This window comes from Carassius auratus, unplaced genomic scaffold (genome assembly GCF_003368295.1).
Source record: "Carassius auratus strain Wakin unplaced genomic scaffold, ASM336829v1 scaf_tig00216618, whole genome shotgun sequence".
Lineage (NCBI taxonomy): Eukaryota > Metazoa > Chordata > Actinopteri > Cypriniformes > Cyprinidae > Carassius > Carassius auratus.
Genome location: NW_020528664.1, coordinates 197,068 through 216,351, shown reverse-complemented (window position 1 = coordinate 216,351; position 19,284 = coordinate 197,068). Strand labels below are relative to the sequence as shown.

General features: G+C 35.5%; 1 protein-coding gene and 1 pseudogene across 1 annotated transcript; both read right to left on the bottom strand.

Moving 5' to 3' along the window:
• Positions 1-1,829: 1,829 nt before the first annotated feature.
• Positions 1,830-10,302, bottom strand: LOC113098712 (ribonuclease inhibitor-like). Its single transcript, XM_026263748.1, has 4 exons — positions 10,133-10,302; positions 6,742-6,915; positions 2,852-3,013; positions 1,830-2,231 (listed from the first exon to the last, which is right to left on the bottom strand). The coding sequence occupies exons 1-4, from the start codon at positions 10,216-10,218 to the stop codon at positions 2,054-2,056; spliced, it is 600 nt and encodes a 199-aa protein (XP_026119533.1). The 5' UTR covers positions 10,219-10,302; the 3' UTR covers positions 1,830-2,053.
• Positions 10,303-13,136: 2,834 nt separating this feature from the next.
• Positions 13,137-19,284, bottom strand: part of LOC113098698 (protein NLRC3-like) — a 133,914-nt pseudogene continuing 127,766 nt past the window's right edge.

The following is a 19,284-nucleotide window of genomic DNA, read 5'->3' as shown; positions in this document are numbered from 1 at the left end:
AACAACATTCATTTGGAAAACAGTGTCTCAATAATGCAAAATGATAGTTAAAGGCAGTTCATCATTGAATTCATTGATGTCATCTCTGTTCAGTTGAAATAGTGTCTGTTTTAATTTGCAATCAAGTCAACGATATCGCTGTAGATGAAGTGAAGTGAAGTGAAGTATCAATAACAGACCACTAGATGAAGCGACTGATGAATCAGAGTTGTATTGCACGGAGTCATGTAGAAATATAAGTGAACGATGCATGGTTCTGCTCTGAGCGTCTACACCAGATGCGAGCAGCTCAATTTGACAAAAGCAAACAGAGCTCATTGATGTTTTCTGTTGTTGATGTGACGAGACAAATCCATGACAGTAAAGTGATGCCCGTACTCTTTCTGATGAACCCTGGCGCTCTGACACAAAGAACAATTTTAAAAATATTAAGCAGCGCAAATGTTTACAACATTGACAATAATCAGAAATAGTTCCTGGGCAGAAAATCTTCATATTAGAATGATTTCTGAAGGATTATGTGACTCTGAATGATGGAGGAATGACCTACCTTACAGACCTACCTTTTGTTGCACATTTGCACTTTTTGAGTAAAACAATGGCACAATAAAAAAAATACTTTTCAGTTCTATCTCCAGTCCCTAATTTTTTCTAGTTATGTAAAGTTAAAAATTTGAATGAATTTTTTTTTTCTCATATCACAATATAATATCGATATCTCCTGGACAGTGTAAAATATTGTGATATTAATTTTAGCTCATATCGCCCACCACTACTCTGGATAGTTTTATTTAACTGATGTCTGTCTATGCACAATTATCACAGATCCTCTCCTGACACACATCACATGTTTGTGGTCTGTGATTGATCTGCTGTAGTAGATCTACAGTGTTGTGAATCTGAGCTTGATGGAAATTAATGTACAGTGCATTCAGTAATATTTAAACAATCAGTTTAATAAATCACACTGAATATGTTTCATGAGAAATGTCCACAATAACGCAATCATAAATGTTAACTATCGAGGCACCAAACTACTAAACACCAGCACATCTACTGACCCAAAATGTCTGATTAACCTGTAACATTTAACACAACTAAACTGTGCTGACATTTATCATCAAAACAACAGCAGCTGCAGCATCTCATCTTTCATGTTTGATCATTTTCAACAACAAATTGTGTACCTACTGAATAAGTGTAATAATATAATATAATTTATACTACAGGGCCACTGAATGCTTGAATCTAATTGGCTGACGAACATTATTTTTCTGGGAAACGCACGGTGAACGTAGTTCCAGGCAGCTCTCTTGACCTCATTACAGTTCATATCACTGGTGTTAGCGCAGTGGATAAGACACACGTCTGTGGTGTGGGAGACCCGGGTTCGAATCCACTGTGAGACACCAATGTGTCCCTGAGCAAGACACTTAACCCTTAGTTGCTCCAGAGGCGTGCGACCTCTGACATATATAGCAATTGTAAGTCGCTTTGGATAAAAAGCGTCAGCTAAATGAATAAATGTAAATGTAAAAACAACATTATGACAGATGATTTTCTGAAAGTAAACACACATGACATTTCTCATTAGCGAGGTAATAACAGCTGTTTAGAGACACTGCTGCAGAACACTGTTGAGGAAAGCACAGAGGAAGCCTAATTCACACAAGCTCTCTCTCTCTCTCTCTCCCTCTCTATCTCTCTCTCTCTGTGCGTCTCTGTCTCTCTCCCTCTCTTTTTAATAACTTCATTAATAATTGCATTAGAATGCTATCAAAGGCTCAAGCCTCCATTACCAGCTTTAAAATCATGTTTTGGATTCAGCAAAAGAGGCATTGGATGAGATGCGGAACAAATAATCCTACTCACAACAGTGATTCAAGTACAAAAACCAGATGAATCCCTTTAAATCTATCATCTGATTGATGTCTTTAGGTGTGGCAACCACAGTATAAGCTAAATAATTGACTCGAGGCCGTTAAATTATTAGAAAAATATAATATGAATAACTCAAATGTGTATCATTTATTCAGCATTATTTCATCAGGTCTCACCTCAGAGTCTTAAGTTGACAGTTTGGATCCTGTAGTAAATCACTGAGCAGCTTCACTCCTGATTCTCCAGGATCATTTCCTGTGAGATCCAGCTCTATCAGGTGTGAAGGGTTTGATCTCAGAGCTGAAGACAGAGCTTTATAACCTTCTTCAGTGATACTGCAGTCTGAAAGTCTATTAGAAAAATATGTTATTCTTCATTATAACAGATTGTCATAGAAGTACATGTTCTAGAATGAAGAAAATAAAAAGATGCACTACAGACATTTTTGCCTGAATTGACTCTTTTCACAGTAAAGCTGGGTAAAGTTATATATTGGTGAACGTAATCTTAATTTCCCACAATTATAACCTTCAGTTGCAATCAAAATTACTCAGTCCCTCAGAGACTGCAGTACTTTACGAATACAAGCTTTTCTGAAGATCCAGGATAAAATAAAAAAAATGCTGATGCATATTAAAAAAGAGCTATTGTCAATATAATGTAACATTTGAGTTATAAGATTTTTTAATAACAAAATTATGTAACTTTATTATAACCTTCTTCAATAATACTGCAATCTGAAAGTCTTCAGAAAGACTAAATAAAACACATTAAAAACATTTATTACACCATTAGGATATTAACATTTCCCATAATCTCCAAAAATCAATCTGTTTGTCAATATTTTATAAATGCATCTACACCAACACAAAAATTTCACATTACTGACCCATTCCTTGTGACACAGTGCCAGTTTAAAGACCAGCTAGAGCTTTACATTGATTTATGTTTAAATTAACCAAATTCAGACCTGAGTATTTGTAGTGTCTGTGAATTTCTCAGCAGACTGGAGATTTCTGTCACTCCAGAGTCTTCTATTTGATTCCTGCTCAGATCCAGCTCTCTGAGGTTTGAATTAAACGCTGATGCCAGAGCAGCACAACCTTCATCTGTAATACTGATGTAGTTTAACCTGTAGAAGAGAGAACACAACTAAATAGCTGCTTTAGCTACTGATTTTAGCTACTAATCCCATTTCTGACACATACTTTGTGGGGAAGTCGTGGCCTAGTGATTAGAGAGTTTGTTTCCTAACCCTACGGTTGTGGGTTTGAATCTCAAGCCGGCAATGCCATGACCGAGGAGCCTTTGAGCAAGGCACTGAACCCCCAACTACTCCTCGGGCACCGCAGCATAAATGATGCTCACTGCTCCGGGTGTTTGTTTACAGTGTGTGTGTGTGTGTGTGTGTGTGCACTTTGGATGGGTTAAATGCAGAACATGGATTCTGAGTATGGGTAACCATACTTGGGTGTATGTCACGTCACTTTTATCCACCAATATGAGATTTGCATGATAATCACACTGTGAAATTATTATTTTAATTTGCTATTACAATATTTTGCATTTTAAAGTACAGTTCTTAAGCCTAAACCATACTTACAATGCTGTCCTAATTTCTTTACATTCAAATGTAAGGCTTTTATTTTAGTGGAAAACTGAACAGTGAACTTATGTTTGTGTTTAGTTCACAACAGGTTTATAAACACTTTGTTGTACAAATCTGATTAAATCTGTTAACATCATCTGCCAAAAAATATGGAAATTACAGGAGCGTACAATTTAGCGAACCTTCCAAATTCACGTTATGACCGAAAAATAACTTGCTCACCAGCATTTCTTTTAAATGAACTGCAATTCAGAACTTCTACTAGCCACAACAAAAATATCAGAAACAGATCAAGAGATTTAAGACATAAAATTACCAAAACCACATCTTAGATTAAAATACATTTCATATTAAATATTATTCAGAATTATTGAATGCTTTCAGTTTTACAAATTTCTGTTTGGAGATACAAATGAACAGAATAAAAACAATTCTTAATTACTTTCTTATAAAACAGCATTTATTTAGTTTTTATTTCCAAATATAGGTCAGTCCAAAATGAATGTTTAGTGGTAAACATTTTAAAGATTAATGGAGAGATGATTAATGGATGAATCAGACATCTCTCACAGACGTTACACACCGGATGTGTCATCAGAACATGAAGGCTGACTTCTTCAGTGATCTTCTGAACATCATGAAAATAGTATTGTGACTGAAGGACAGAATCTGAAGCCAATGATAAGATATGCACGTTTTTTTTCTTCTATATTTTGTCAGTAATGCCACGTCAGACAATTAGGTACACTTATTTATACACACCGTATTTCTGATTCTACTATCAAATATTTAAAAATATTAAAATACCCTTAAACGTTTGATTTGTTTAAAACTATAGACTGCTTTGGCCAGTGGAAAAGAGACCCACTCTATTCTAAAAAGATTCTCTGAGAAGTATTTTACACAATTTAGTTTTTACATTAATTTTGATACATTTATTTGAAAACAAGACCAAGACAGTGAATGATTTTTAGCAATGTAAAGTACTCTACAAATAGCACTTTTAGTAAGCATGTCATATTTTCCTCTAAAGTCTTGTACCTTTGACAGTGTTAAACATGGTCATACGCATGGTTATATGAATATATCTTTTCTTTTTTTGCGAACCACTTTCGTATTTATGGCACGTCACATTAGATTAGCTATTAGTTATTGTCATCATTAGAATAGGCGGCAATTATCTTATAAAGAATTCCACGTAAGTATGTCACGTGAGTTCGATATAGGCCAATAACTGAATGCTTTCAGACAATGATGAATTTTATTGGATTTCAGACAATTAAATAATGTCCACTGTGACTGATGATTGCAGGGTTCATTGAGTGAAAGGGTTTGACTGACTCTTCTCGAGCAGGACTTGCAAAGCGCACGTGCATTCAAAGCAAAGCGATAAAGCGTAATTTTAAAGGGACAGCCAACGAATTATAAAATCCGATTAAGCTTAAGCCCAGGTAAACCTGTGCATTAATGCGGCCCAGATTATACATTATTCTATAAAAATTATTTCCATTCTGACATCCAGAAGCACAACAACACATTTTTTATCTTATTCCATGGATTTGACCCATTTCCCGTTTACCCGTTAAGAACAAGTATACACAGCCTTACTACTTAGTGTTATCGTGCAACATTAGACAACTTCAAGCTGTCCGGTGTCCGTTGTAGACAGTACCATCCATCAAGCAATTAACATTATTATTGCTAACATAGCAGACTAGGGGTGTCCACGACTAAGGATTTTCATAGTCGAATCTGAATTTTTGAATCTTGCTGACATTCGACTAATAGTCAAATCATATGTTTGGGGGGCGGGGCATGTCAGACATCCGATAGCCATAATTACTGATAATTACATAGTTATTAATATTCTGCATTGTAGTTTGACCTGCTCGCACTGTGCGCAGAAAAGATATCACCATAGTACTAGGCTAAAATGAAGTGCTTGACTCAAACCCACATGCATCTTATATCAGGTAAATAATATATCCGCGATATGTATACACTGGCTGAAATGTTTTGAAAATCACTTGAACCTCCCTGTTTGGGGTCAACCCTATAGCAAACTAATCGAAAAATACATTGGCATCATCTGTATTAAAGAGAAATTAATTACTTCATATGATGTATAAGTGAATAAAATAGCCTTGACAGTCGATTTCCACAACTGTTGACTTTATTCTCTCTCACTGGTGTGTGTGTGTAGGTGATGCAGGTTTGCTGGGTTGCTGGGTTTTTGCATCAAAACCCACCCAATTGCTACTCAATATTTTTTGGTTCCCCAGTAAAAAATTCATTCTGGGGGTAAAATACACATTTTGCTGTGGGGTTTCTCCGGTAAAATTTACATTCATATCATGTTATTGGGGTCGCTTCAACCCACAGAAACAGTGATAGGTAGCCCAGTTCCTCATGAAAACCACAAACTCGGCAACACTGAGGTGATGTAAAAGAGGAAAGCAGGCATTTGGATCAAAGCACTGTGAGGCAAAGGTGGGGGGGACTCAAAACATTTATAAACTTAAAACACATTCATGCCCAGTTTGCATTGTTTTACTACTTACAAGGTTAAAGTATAAAACTGTTATTTACAATACACATCATGCTGTTTAATCATATTTTTAGAGGGGACAACCAGGGATTGGGCAGCATATGCAGCGGTGCCCAGGGAGCAGTTGGGGGTTCAGATCTTGTTCAGGTGTCTCATCTCAGTCGTGGTATTGAGGGTGGAAGAGAGCGCTGGTTATTTACTCACCCTACAGACAATTCCTACCGGACCTTAGACTTGAACCTGCAACCTTTGGGTTACAAGTCCAACTCTCTAACCGTTAGGCCATGACTGCCCCCAGTACATTTTTTAATTGGAAACTTTGCGAGTTGTGTTGAAGTTAATAGCCACTGACAGATTTTGAGTGATGCCACCAGTGTTTGAACACAGAAAACAATAGATATGAATTTTAAAGACAGTGCTTCTTCTCCAGTGTGCTGACGCTTAATGTTGTAGGTTACTGCTTGAAGAACAAGATTTATTAAAACTAACTCATGATCTGCTCACATGTAAAAGCACTTCGCTCTTAAGCATGTGTTTTTAATTAAAATGCAGCCTTTTGTGACCACAATAACTCATATCACAATGTCAAGCATATTTAGATTAATTGTGCAGTCCTGATAAGTGTAAAATATTTTCAAATCTATGAAACTGTGGTGGGTCACTAGAGTCTGGATAATTAATGAGATAAACTTAAAATACTTACTTCAGCTTTTCCAGTCTACAGTGTCCATTTTCAAATAGAGTAGAGATGATCTTCATTCCTGGGTTTCCTAGTTTATTCTCACTCAGATCCATCTCTGTCAGATTTGAAGGGTTTGAATTTAGAGCTGCAGCCAGAACATGACAACCTCCTTCTGTGATACAGTTGTTATTCAGACTGCAGAAAGATAAAACACTTCAGTTTTAATCTGAATATTTACCGGTATGTTTTAGCTGACAGTTGACAAATACTGCTGATGGTGATGATGTTACCAAAGTCAAAAATGAAAGAAATGTTTTCAATCAGCAATCTCTTATACAAAACACACAACAAACATCCAGCGGCAAGAATTTAAAAATGTCCTTGTAACACTGAAAAATATGTCAATTTGTTGAGTGTACAGTGTTTACGCTGCAGTAGAGCAGCGATCTGATTCACTCGTGAAGAACATTGAGATCCAGTAATCTGTCTACTCATCGTGCCTAGATCTAGACTTAAAAAAACAACAACATTTAAACACTTAAACATTTGCATTCAGAAATGCCTCCAATATAGTGACAAGACCTCCCATTATAAATCATGTGAATTTATAATGTCCTCACCCGAAATAGTGGAAAAAGAAAGCAGTACCGACTGAGAAGACATTATGTGTGCTCACTAAACAGATCAGTGCACTCTTTTTAAACATGTTTTCTGCACAGAGCATGGTTTGCAGAATCCTCCAGCAAAGCAAGATCAGTCATGACACTAAAGCTACATTTCAAATGACTTCCCAGCTGCACGCAAAAAAGGCATACCTTATTATTTTTGTTTAAATAATCAAGATGCATTTACTATACAAGCAAAATATATTTAGTCTTGTTTCCTGGGGGGATAAACAAGACTAAATATATTATCTAACTTGAACTATTAATTTATAAATGTAGTATTTGCAATTAAAGGACACAGGAAAGACGCAGCAGCACTTTCTTTTTGTAGTATTGCCATTCTAGCAATAGATTCTCTGCTGAAGCATGCTCAGAGCTGTGCTTATATTTACACACATTCCTATGTTAAAGTAAAAGTTGGAAGATCCCACACTTTGCATGAAACCATTCTTACGCACTCATTACACACACATCTGTGTATATGCACTGTTGATAAATGAGGGCCCTGGAATGTAGAGATAACCACGAAAAGAACTTAAATTACACTTTTAGTTTTAATCGTACAGATAAGATCAATACATCAATCGAATGTGTAAAGGGTCTACTTTTTTGGATACAGACATAATAACAACAAAAACTTTGTGAACTTATAAAATAAAGATAACAATCAAGGCGTGCTGTCTGCAGCCTTTGTCTGCGCTGATCTTAATTTACAAACACATCATTAAAATGAACTGTAACTCAGGGAATACTCAACAAAGAGACATGAGAGAGATATCTATAGAAAGCTTGACATGTTACTACTTTTAAACTAAACAAGTGCTGCCGAAAACAGATATTCTGTGATAAAGTAATCCATATGAAAACAATGTGATGTCTGTTTTTCATCTCTCCCTTCATTATATCTAATGTGACCACGCCCCCCGCACTGAACGCGCTATTCAGATTCGGACCCACTTTATATTAAGTGGCCTTAACTACTACGTACTTACATTTTAATTAATAATTTAGTACAAAGTACTTATTGTGTACATACATGTTTTACATTGTACTTATATATATTTTTTTAAATGACATGTAATTACATCTGTATTTCATTTCTGTAATTACATTTATAATTACACTGTTGACCCATACTTTACACCTTAACCCACCCTTAAACTTACCCATACCTCCAACCCTCTCCCTAACCTTACCCCTATCCCACATCAATAGCAGCAAAAGTGTTTTACAAAACAATATGGACACAATAAGTATATTGTACTTATTTTGTAAGTACATAGTAGTTAAGGCCACCTAATATAAAGTGGGACCTCAGATTCAAACTGAAGCGCGCGGCTTGTATACGCCCACACAGAAGAAAACACAGCGAGACTGTTCAAGTTTTTTATTTTACTGTTTGCTTTGCAATGAGAGGAATAACACAATTCACCCCAAAAAGATGTGATGTGGTTGAGGATTTGAGAAATGGATTTCCTCAGAAAATAAGAATGAAGCACTAGCAGAGATCATAAACATTAGTAAGTCTCTTTTTATTTATATATATATATATATATATATATATATATATATATATATATATATATATATATATATATATATATTGTACTAGTTTTCACATGTGTAAACATTTTACTAGTTAGTCTTTTTCCAAAGACTTTTTCCAAACTATAATTCCTGACTAAATGTATAATCAAGTGAAATATTATGAAGTTTCAATAACAATATGCAATACAATACCATTCAAAAGCTTGATGTAAATAATATAAATTTAACAAATAATGATAACTTTAACAAATGTAAAAACAGTGCTGTTCTTTCAATTTATTCCCCCTAAAAAACCTGAAAAATATTCTCAGCTCTTTTCAACATTAATAAAATAATAATAATAATAATAATAATAATAATAATAATAATAACACTTATTTATTTTTTTGTAGAAAATAAGATTGTTAAAAGGATTTCTGAAGGATTGTGTGACGGGAGTAATGATGCAAAAAAATTAGTTTGAAAGTCAGCTTTGATTGTTCCTAATAAACTGTTTAACTGCTCCCCCAAGTGGATATTAAATTATGTTGTAGGATAGTTTAATATATTCTAAATAAACTACAAACATATAATTATATAGATTTATTTTGTCCTCACATTCTTTCTTGTAACTCCTCCCTCTCAGTGACACACAGCTGACTTAAAGGCTCATTATGCAGCTCATTATGCAGGCCTTTGTCTTCTCAGGTGTAAATCACAATGATATTCATGATAGTTGACGCCTACTCGCATATGACTTTTACCAGCAAAAAGTGTCATAGAAAATTTAAATCAATATATTGTTTTCTGTGAGTGAGTAAACAAGATGATTTTCACATAATTTAGAAAGAAAAATTCTTGGCTACAAGCTCCAGTTCTCAAAAGTCCCGGGAACCTTTTCTTTATGTGTTTTATGGCCTTATTCAAGTGATTTAACATTTCTAGTTTTTCACTAACCACACATAACATTTTTTTTTCTCAAAAATACAATAATGTACATACATGCATTTCACATATTATTATAGCCCAGTTTGTGCTGATTACAGTGAGATTAGACTTCACCCATTTAGATATTTATAAGAAACTGAAAAAAGCACAAATGTCAGGGCATGACAAAACTTCTCCATGCCCCAAAAATACCCTTAGACTCCAGAGGTTTAAAGCCTGCAAATTTTCAAATTTTAAATTAACAAAACACTAATGATTGTCACAAAATTTACCTCAGTATCTCTAATTTGCAGTTTATATTCTCCAGGCCAGTGCAGAGTAGCTTCACTCCTGAATCCTGCAGATTATTATTGTTCATGTTCAGCTCTTTCAGATTGGTATCTGATCCAAGAACTGAAGCCAGAGCTGGACAGCTTTTGTCTGTTAAGCCACAATCATTTAGCCTACAAGAGAAATAAATCAAATCACAGTTAGATACATGTAATACATTCGTTAAATAGAAAAAAATAATTTATACCAATACACTGCATATATATTAGAATTTTATTAATTAAAATTGATTCAAATAAAACTTAATAAAATATGTAAATGTATAATATGTTTATATAATTAATGGCAATGAGTTATATATTTAAAAGTGCTGCTCTATTATCTGGATGAGTGTCTTGAGCTGGAGAATCTGGAGGATAATCATTTATGCATTGAGGTTATGCAAGACTATATCTCCTTTATAGCAGAAGTTGTAGAAATTTAACTGAATATTGAGTATAAACAACTAAGGAACAATGTGTTTTATAATAACATGATGTGCTTCTTCTGTAGCTAACTAAACAGCTTGTTTTGCTGAAAAGAAATATTTTTACATAAAACCCATGTGAATCTAATAAAACAGCATTGCATTGCAATGGACTGCAGTTTTTAAAGAAAAACTCAATAAATAGTTTTGACCCTAAAAGAGATATATACTTATAACTATGGGTGGGGGGAAAAATGATACGGTATAGTATCGCAATGTTTTCAGCAGCAATACAGATCTTTTATTATACTATTTGGTAGAATTATAAAATTAATTTCTTCACAATCAACTAGATGCTAGGGTTGAGTTTTTTTTTCTGGTGAAGTCAGCTGGGTCACCTTCTGAAGTAAAGATGACGGCATCGCGGAAAGTTATCAGATGGAGATATGTAGTGAGGCAAATGGTGGTCACACCAGATACTGACTGGTTTTCGGACACCCCCCTCGAACCATCAATACAGTAAACTGCACATATTAGAGTGGCCTTTTATAGTGGTGAGCCTAAAGCCCCTTTCACAATGAACATTGGACCCAGTAAATTGCCGGGTCGCCTTCTGTTTGAACACAAACACATCCCGGGACTGATCCAGGGTTAGGGATCTAGTAACATTGCCGGGTTCAGTCCCGGAAGGAGCTCTGTGTGAACAAAAGTCAGAACTAATGCTGTAAAGGGTGTGTCAGTGATGATGCATGATATCACGTGACTCTTTTACCGGGTGTTTTGAAGGCAGATCAATGTTCGATAGAAAAAAAATGTGCAAATTGTAATGAAGCAGAGATCAGTTAGTTCGCCATCTTAAGTGAAAGTTAACCTGCCTAGCGTTTTCAAATCGTACATTACACGTCACACCCTGATGCCACATGTGTTTACGGGACCTTTAGGGGTTCTGTGTGAACGCATGCACATATTCCAGGTAATCACTGGTAGTGTGAAAGTGCAAAATCTAGCGACCCGGAAACAATTGCCGGGAAACATTACCCGTGTATTTGCCAGAATCACAGTGGGAAAGGGGCTAAAGGCTAATCATGCTGTCAAATCAGGATCTTGACAGGCCACACCTGTTAGGTGGATGGATTATTTCAGCAAATAGAAAGAGAAGTGCTCACTAACACAGATTAAGACAGATTTGTGAACAATATTTGAGAGAAATAGGTATTTTGTGTACATAGAAAAAGTCTTAGCTTTTTGAATTCAACTCATGAAAAATTGGGGTGAAAACAAAAGTGTTGCATTTATAATTTTGTTCAGTTTAGGTATGCACCAACATCTGCAAATAATCGAAGAGAAAAATGGCAAAAAAATCTTGTTCCTGTTTGCAGTAGCACTACTTTGCGCAACATGGTATATCTCTGTGATCTGATAATAATAATAACTTTGTAGGACTATAATTATTTAGATAGTCCAAAAAAATTTAAATGAATAAATCCAACAACTTATAATTGATTCTGTTACTTTGAAGAGGATAAAAAAAGTATTTATTGATATTTAATATTAAGGTAACAGTTTACAATAAGCTTCAATTAATGTTTAACACAAACAAACAATGAACAATACATTACAGTATTTATTAGTCTTTCTTAAATTTAGTTAATGAGAATACAGTTCATTGTTAGTTTATGTTTATTAAGAGTGCATTAACTGTTAACTAGCACAACTGTTGATTTTAATAATGAATTAGTAAATGTTGAAATTAATATGAAAGGGTTATTTCAGGCAAAAATTTAAATTATAAAAAAAACAAAAATTACGACTATACACTGTACGTCAACAGTCACAGCAGTCACGCTCACAATAGACCCTGAAGAGATGACAATGCTGAATAAAGTCATAATTTTTGGACCAAAACCTGTTTTCGATGCTTCAACAAATTTGACCCTATGATGTAACATGGACTTTGATGATGTTTTATTACCTTTCTGGACTTGGGCGGTATATCGTATTTATACATTTTTAATGGAGGCAATTTCTCATTTTTGACTGAACTAACCCTTGAACTAAGATGAATAAATTCTTAGATTGCAAACTAAAGTACCTTATTGTGAACCTTATTGTAATGTTACCAATATTAACATAAATTCTGTCCAGGTTTATTGTGCTGTTTTCAGGAAAAGTGTGGTTATTTTATTAGTTTGTGTTTTTTTTTTTATTCAGTATCTTTAAAATTGAGTTTAATTTAAAAAGTCTTACAAAATAAATGTCTATTATTTCATAAATTAATAAATAATCATTACAAAGCATTTTTGGTTTTCAGCCAAGTGCATCCAGAGTTTTCGGTTTCCGTTTCAGCCAAGAATTTTCATTTCGGTGCATTCCTAGATGTAAGACTAAATGTTTAATTTAATTTAATTTTAACAGTAATTTACTTTCAAGAACTGACATATCACAATATAAATATCGCAATATAATCTCAGAATATCTCAATATACTGACACAAGTATCGTGATAATATCGTATCGTGAGGCCTCTAGTAATTGCCACCCCTACTTATAACTGGTGTATGGTTAATTATCACTATAAATCGTGGTGTCCAAGCCTGCTATGTATCAATGTAGATTCATGTAATTTTAAGATGAGAACAAAACATGACAAGATATATTAAATAACTTACAGAGCTCTTTTGCAGGTTTTGATGACAGCTGATAATCTAATGAGACACTCGTCTGATTTCTTGAATTTCTGAAGCTCAAATTCCTCCAGCTCCTCCTCTGATGTCAACAACACAAAGACCAAAGCAGTCCACTGGGCAGGTGAAAGATCAGCAGATGAGAGACTTCCTTTGCTAAGGTGGGTCTGAATGTCTTCCACCAGAGTTTGGTCGTTCAGTTCATTCAGACAGTAGAACAGATTGATGGATCTCTCTGGAGACAGATTAGACTCTAATTTCTGCTTGATGTACTGAACTATTACCTCTTTGCTCTGCTCATTTATATTTTTCTGTGTCAACAGACCCTGTAAGAGTCTCTGATTGGACTGGAGTGACAAACCAAGGAGGAATCGAAGAAAAAGATCCAGGTGTCCATTATCACTCTCTAGTGCCTTGTCCACTGCAGTCTTGAGCAAATCAATCATGTTTTTTTGGGGGTGGAGTGACAGTCTGAGAAGGGATTGAAGGAAATGGTACAAATAAACACTGACACTCTCAACCTCCTTGACCACTGTAGAGTCTTGATCAAACACACATTTCTCGTTAATGTCTAGAAACAGATGTGCATAAAGGGATGCAATAAACTATTGAATGCTCAAGTGAACGAAGCAGTACATGGTACCAAGAGTGATCCCCGTTTCCTCCTTAAAGATCTGGGTACACATGCCTGAGTACACTGATGCCTTATAGACGTCAATACCACAGGCTTCCAGATCTGTGTCATAGAAGATCACATTGTTTCTTTCCAGCTGATCAAATGCCAGTTTCCCAAGTGAAAAGATGGCATCTTTATCCCAGGAAACATCTGGTGTATGTTCTCCATCATACTTTCGTCTGCTCTGCTGGATCTGAAATCTGAGGAAGTGTGTGTACATTTGTGTCAGAGTCTTAGGAGTGTCTTCACTATTTGACTCCTGCAGTGTTTTGGAGACATCGTCAGCCTGATTGTTTTTCACAACATTATTTCTTTTCTCTTCTAAAATGTTCTGGAGAACAGTGGCTGAAATCCAGCAGAAGACTGGGATGTGGCACATGATAAAGAGACTCTTTGATTGTTTAACATGATCAATGATTTCTTTGGCCTGATTCTCATCTGTGAATCTTTTTCTGAAGTACTCCTCCTTTTGTGCATCATTGAATCCTCGTATCTCTGTCAGCCGGTCGATACAGTCAGGAGGAATCTTACTGGCAGCTGCTGGTCTGCTGGTGATCCAGATGAGAGCAGAAGGAAGCAGATTTCCCTTGATGAGGTTCGTCAGGAGAACATCCAGAGAGACTGGTGATGAAACATCAGACCACGTCTCATTATCCTTAAAGTTTACAGGAAGTCGACATTCATCCAATCCATCAAGAATGAACAAGACTTTGAATTGATTTCTTCTTGTGAGGTTCAGTCCTTTTGTCTCTGGGAAAAACTGAGTTATAAGGTCCATCAAACTTAGTTTTTCTTGCTCCTTTAAGTTCATCTCTCTAAATGGAAGAGGAAATATGAAGCTGATATCTTGATTTTCTTTTCCTTCGGCCCAATCCAGAACAAACTTCTGCACAGAGACTGATTTTCCGATGCCAGCAACTCCTTTTGTCAGTACACTTCTGATCTGCTTGTCTTGTTCAGGTGCTTCAAACAAATGTTTGCACTCAACCTGTATCTCCTGTGATTCATGACGTCTGGAAGCAACTTCAATCTGTCTCACCTCATGTTCAGTATTGACCTGTTCACTACAACCCTGAGTGATATAGAGATCTGTGTAGATGTTCTTCAGAAGTGTAGAGTCTCCTTGCTTTGCAATTCCTTCAAACACACATTGATACTTCTTCTTTAGGCTACACTTTAGCTGATGAATGAAGAACAGTTCATCTAAACAGAAACAAAAACACAGATATTGTTTAATCATATTTTCTCTCTACATTTATAAGTGACAATCTGACAGATGATCACGAGTCTCTTACCTTCTAGAGTATCAGCAGCTTCATCTTGCTTCATCTCTCTCAGGAAGTAGAGCGTGAGATCAAGAGCTGCTTCTTTCATACTGCATCTGTTCTCATTAAAGTCCTTCACAAAGTATTGTTTGTCCTCTTTTTGTAATATTTTCTTAAACTTTTCCAGTTCCTTCGTTAGAAATGTGATTATTTTGCTCTCAAGATCCTACGAAGAAAGAAAAGAATGAATGAGAGAACAAAATCCTATATTTGGTTAAAATTATTTATTCAGTAATTAAACATATTAATCAAGAAATCAAGTTGAGATAAATATTACTTTGTTGTAAATATTAATAAAAATAGGCTTTTGTTCTTATTTTATAGGTTCTTAAAAAGAAAAAAGTAGAAATAAAAAGTTCTGTCACACTATTATTCAATAACATATTTGTTTATCATAATTATAAAATATTCTTGAAAATTTGTTTTATTACCTGGAAGATCTGCAGGAGACTGTCTGTAAAATTATTGTGGTTCCTGTGAGACTGTAAATCTGGATCTAATGTTTCATACTGAAGCCTGACAGTAAATAAAATAAATCAAAATACTATATTTTTAGGGAATATATATATATATATATATATATATATATATATATATATATATATATATATATATATATATATATATATATATATATATGACCAAAGTATATTTTAAACATTTTAGCAAAGAGAAAACCATTAAATAAGTAAAAAAAATTAAAGGACTACAAGTAGTTGTATGATAATTATTCACTGACACACTTTCTGACACAGTCTATGTTTAAAGAAAAATCAGAAACAGATCAAATACCGTTTGGTTCGTGATGTTGTTTCTTCACTGAAGTATGGTTCTGCATCCTTTGACTGGTCACTCTTCACAGACACAGAGCTGGACACATGTGAGTCTGATCTTACACTAATGACACAAAGAACAAAACACTTTACTACAGGAGCTCCTTCGGTCTCATTTAAAGAGCTTCACTGTTGAGGATGGTAATGAAGCACAGTATAGACATGCATTTGTTCATCTATGCTTATGGAGAGATGGAAAGACATATTCATGTTTGGCTGCATGATCTATTTTCCATGGTTAATTTATACCTCCTTGTGTCTGCTTGTGTGATTGTGTTACTGGAAAGAAGCTCCAGACTGAGTTCAATAAAGAGGAAATCAGTGAGTTATTGTGTTATTTCATTCATTTCTATCACAAGCATCTTAGTGGAGAAATAAGCCAACACAACATTATAATGTCAAAGATAATAAATACCTTTTGATAGATGTTTTTTTCTCATTGAAGTTCGGCATGTTACCATCCTTTGACCAGTCACTCTTCACAGACACATGTGAGTCTGATCTTACACTAATGACACAAAGAGAGAAGAGAAACTTTTCTACAGGAGGTTCATCTGTGTTTTATATTGACACACATTCTCTCTAGTCCTTCACAGAAACATCTGCAGAGATTTAAAGATAGCAGTCATTCTTGTTTACAGACTCACATGTGTTTAACAAATCTGTATACACTTATCTAGGTGTTGGGTTTATTGTATTTTATGTGTTTTATGCTTTTTTTTAATTAGGAAGTTATGAAGCTCTGAAGTTCTGCAAATAATTTGTAGATATAACACAAAGTTTGTTAAGGTTGTGTTTTTCCCCACAGCAATCCTCTGAAAGTGCAGCAGTGTTTAAAATGATTCTCTGAAAACAGACTCAGTCTTACCTCTGTTTCTGTGAGAGACTCATCTTCCTCTCTTCTCTGACAGACTGCAGCTAAACTGTCATTGATCAGCACTGGCTTGAGACAACAATCTGCTGTTCAGTGTGACCTGGAGATGAAGAGGTTAATGAGATCAAGAAATATGTTCAGTTAGCAACAACAGCAACAAAACACACTATATAAAATAAAGTGAGTTACAAACAATGCCCTGGTCTTATTCGGTTGTTAAGCGCAAGCGTTCATATTTCACATTTAAGATAACCCTTTTCAGACTCACGGTGTACACCACAGTCTCCGTGCTCACAGCGTCCCAAACACAAATCAGTTTTATATTTATTTATATTTTTCTTGCTGGTTATCTGTGATTTCGGTATGTTGTTAAAGTAATTTGAAAGAGGAGTAACATGAAGTAGGAGGCGTAACTTGAAGTTGTCCAAATCACACAGAACCACATGAGATGTTAAAATTAGATGTTGTTGGCAATATGGCTGCTTTAAATAGGGCACAGAGTAGAATATTGATTATGTTTTCAAGGAAAGCAGGGGTTTTAGGCAGGATTTGATGTGTGTGTGTGTGTGTGTGTGTGTGGATATTAATGTTATGGAACAATGTGAGTGATGTTTTAGTAGGAAAATCTATTATCTGACCCACACTCCGGAACAGAAATGGGTGGTAATGCACCAATAAGTGAAAGTGAAGTGACATTCAGCCAAGTATGGTGACCCATACTCAGAGTTTGTGCTCTGCATTTAACCTATCCGAAATGCACACACACAGACCAGTGAACACACACACACAGACTGTGAACACACACCCGGAGCAGTGGGCATCATTTATGCTGCGGCGCCCGGGGAGCAGTTGGGGGTTCGATGCCTTGCTCAAGGGCACCTAAGTCGTGGTATTGAAGGTGGAGAGAGAACTGTACATGCACTCCCCCCACCCACAATTCCTGCCGGCCCGAGACTAGAACCCACAACCCTTCGATTGGGACTCCGACGCTCTAACCATTAGGCCACAACTTCCCACAAAAGCTGGATGCCAACCGCCGTTAAACTGGAAAGAAGACGAATATGACAGCTTGTTGTCTATGGTGCCGAGAGACAAGGGTGAGAATATATTTTTTTCCCAAAATAATTGTTTAAATTGAAGTGTATAAGTCATTTTCATAACGTGGTATCGTTTTTGGAGTTAATAATCTATTAAAACTAAGGAGTAAAGTAAGCAACATATTAGCAAAATGTGTAAAGACGCTATCCCCCTGTTTCACAGACAAGTCTAATTGAACTAATCCTGGCTTAATCTAAACCCTATCTGTGACCTACATAATACAGCATATTTGTGATTATGCTGTAAAAACACGTTTAATAGTGCATAACTTACAGGGGAGTTCCATTAAGCACACGTCTCATATCATCTGACAGGATAATGTTTGATCAGTATTTAAGATGAGCACATCTAACAGACATGAAACTGAGTGATGTCTGTGTGCTCTTTATGTAGAATTCATTCACTGTTGTCAACACTGCTTTAGATGAGTGTAAGTCATGTGCACAAACAAATCTACATAAGTTATCTATTTTATTTGTCCATTTGCAATATTGATAATTTAAGTAACATTTTTGTCAGATAAAAAGTGAGTTACATCAGTAACTAACTCAACATGTAAATCTAGTATATCACAGATAAATCACAGATGAGACTGACTGTTGTCTGGATGTTACAGGGACAGATGAGACACGCGTGTGTTTATCCAGTGCTGAGTGACTGATGAAGGAAAGCTGCCATCAAAGGATTTGTGTAAGTACACTACCGACATCTTTTAAATCTTAAATTGTAGTTTATTTTAATTATTGTAATTTTAAACAACTATTACAGCACTTTTCTTATTCTTGTTTTCTGTGCATTTGCTGCAGATCTTTTGTGGTGGAGCAGGACCTGCAAGGAAAGGTGCATTTGTGAAAAAGGGAAAACCTGAAACAAAAGGATAAAGTAAGATCATTGTGTTACTTCTGATGCAGAGATCCGATAACATTGTGCTGTTAAAATGACTTTTTGTATTAAGTGCGTGTATTTTTGCAGGATCTGAAATGTCTGCAGACTGACAGGTGTGTGTTGTGAGGATGGAGAAATGGTCCAGCGACACAGATGAGGTGCTCCATCACTCCACCTGCCCTTACTGTCTCATCTGAGCCGGGTGTTGCTGTGGTCTCTTCATCCTCAGTGACCCCAGAGCCAGCGAGAGGATCTAGAGAAAGACCAAAACACACAGAGGATTTGATTTTGGTAAAAATGTGACAGTGCTCTTA

Bases quoted from the DNA above. Each gene is read 5' to 3' on its own strand.
- LOC113098712 (XM_026263748.1), bottom strand. From the start codon at position 10,218: ATGAACAATAATAATCTGCAGGATTCAGGAGTGAAGCTACTCTGCACT. The intron at 3,014-6,741 runs GTAAGTATTTTA...TCTCTTCTACAG, and splicing joins TGTAGACTGGAAAAGCTGAA to GTTAAACTACATCAGTATTA. The intron at 2,232-2,851 runs GTCTGAATTTGG...TTTTTCTAATAG, and splicing joins CAGACACTACAAATACTCAG to ACTTTCAGACTGCAGTATCA.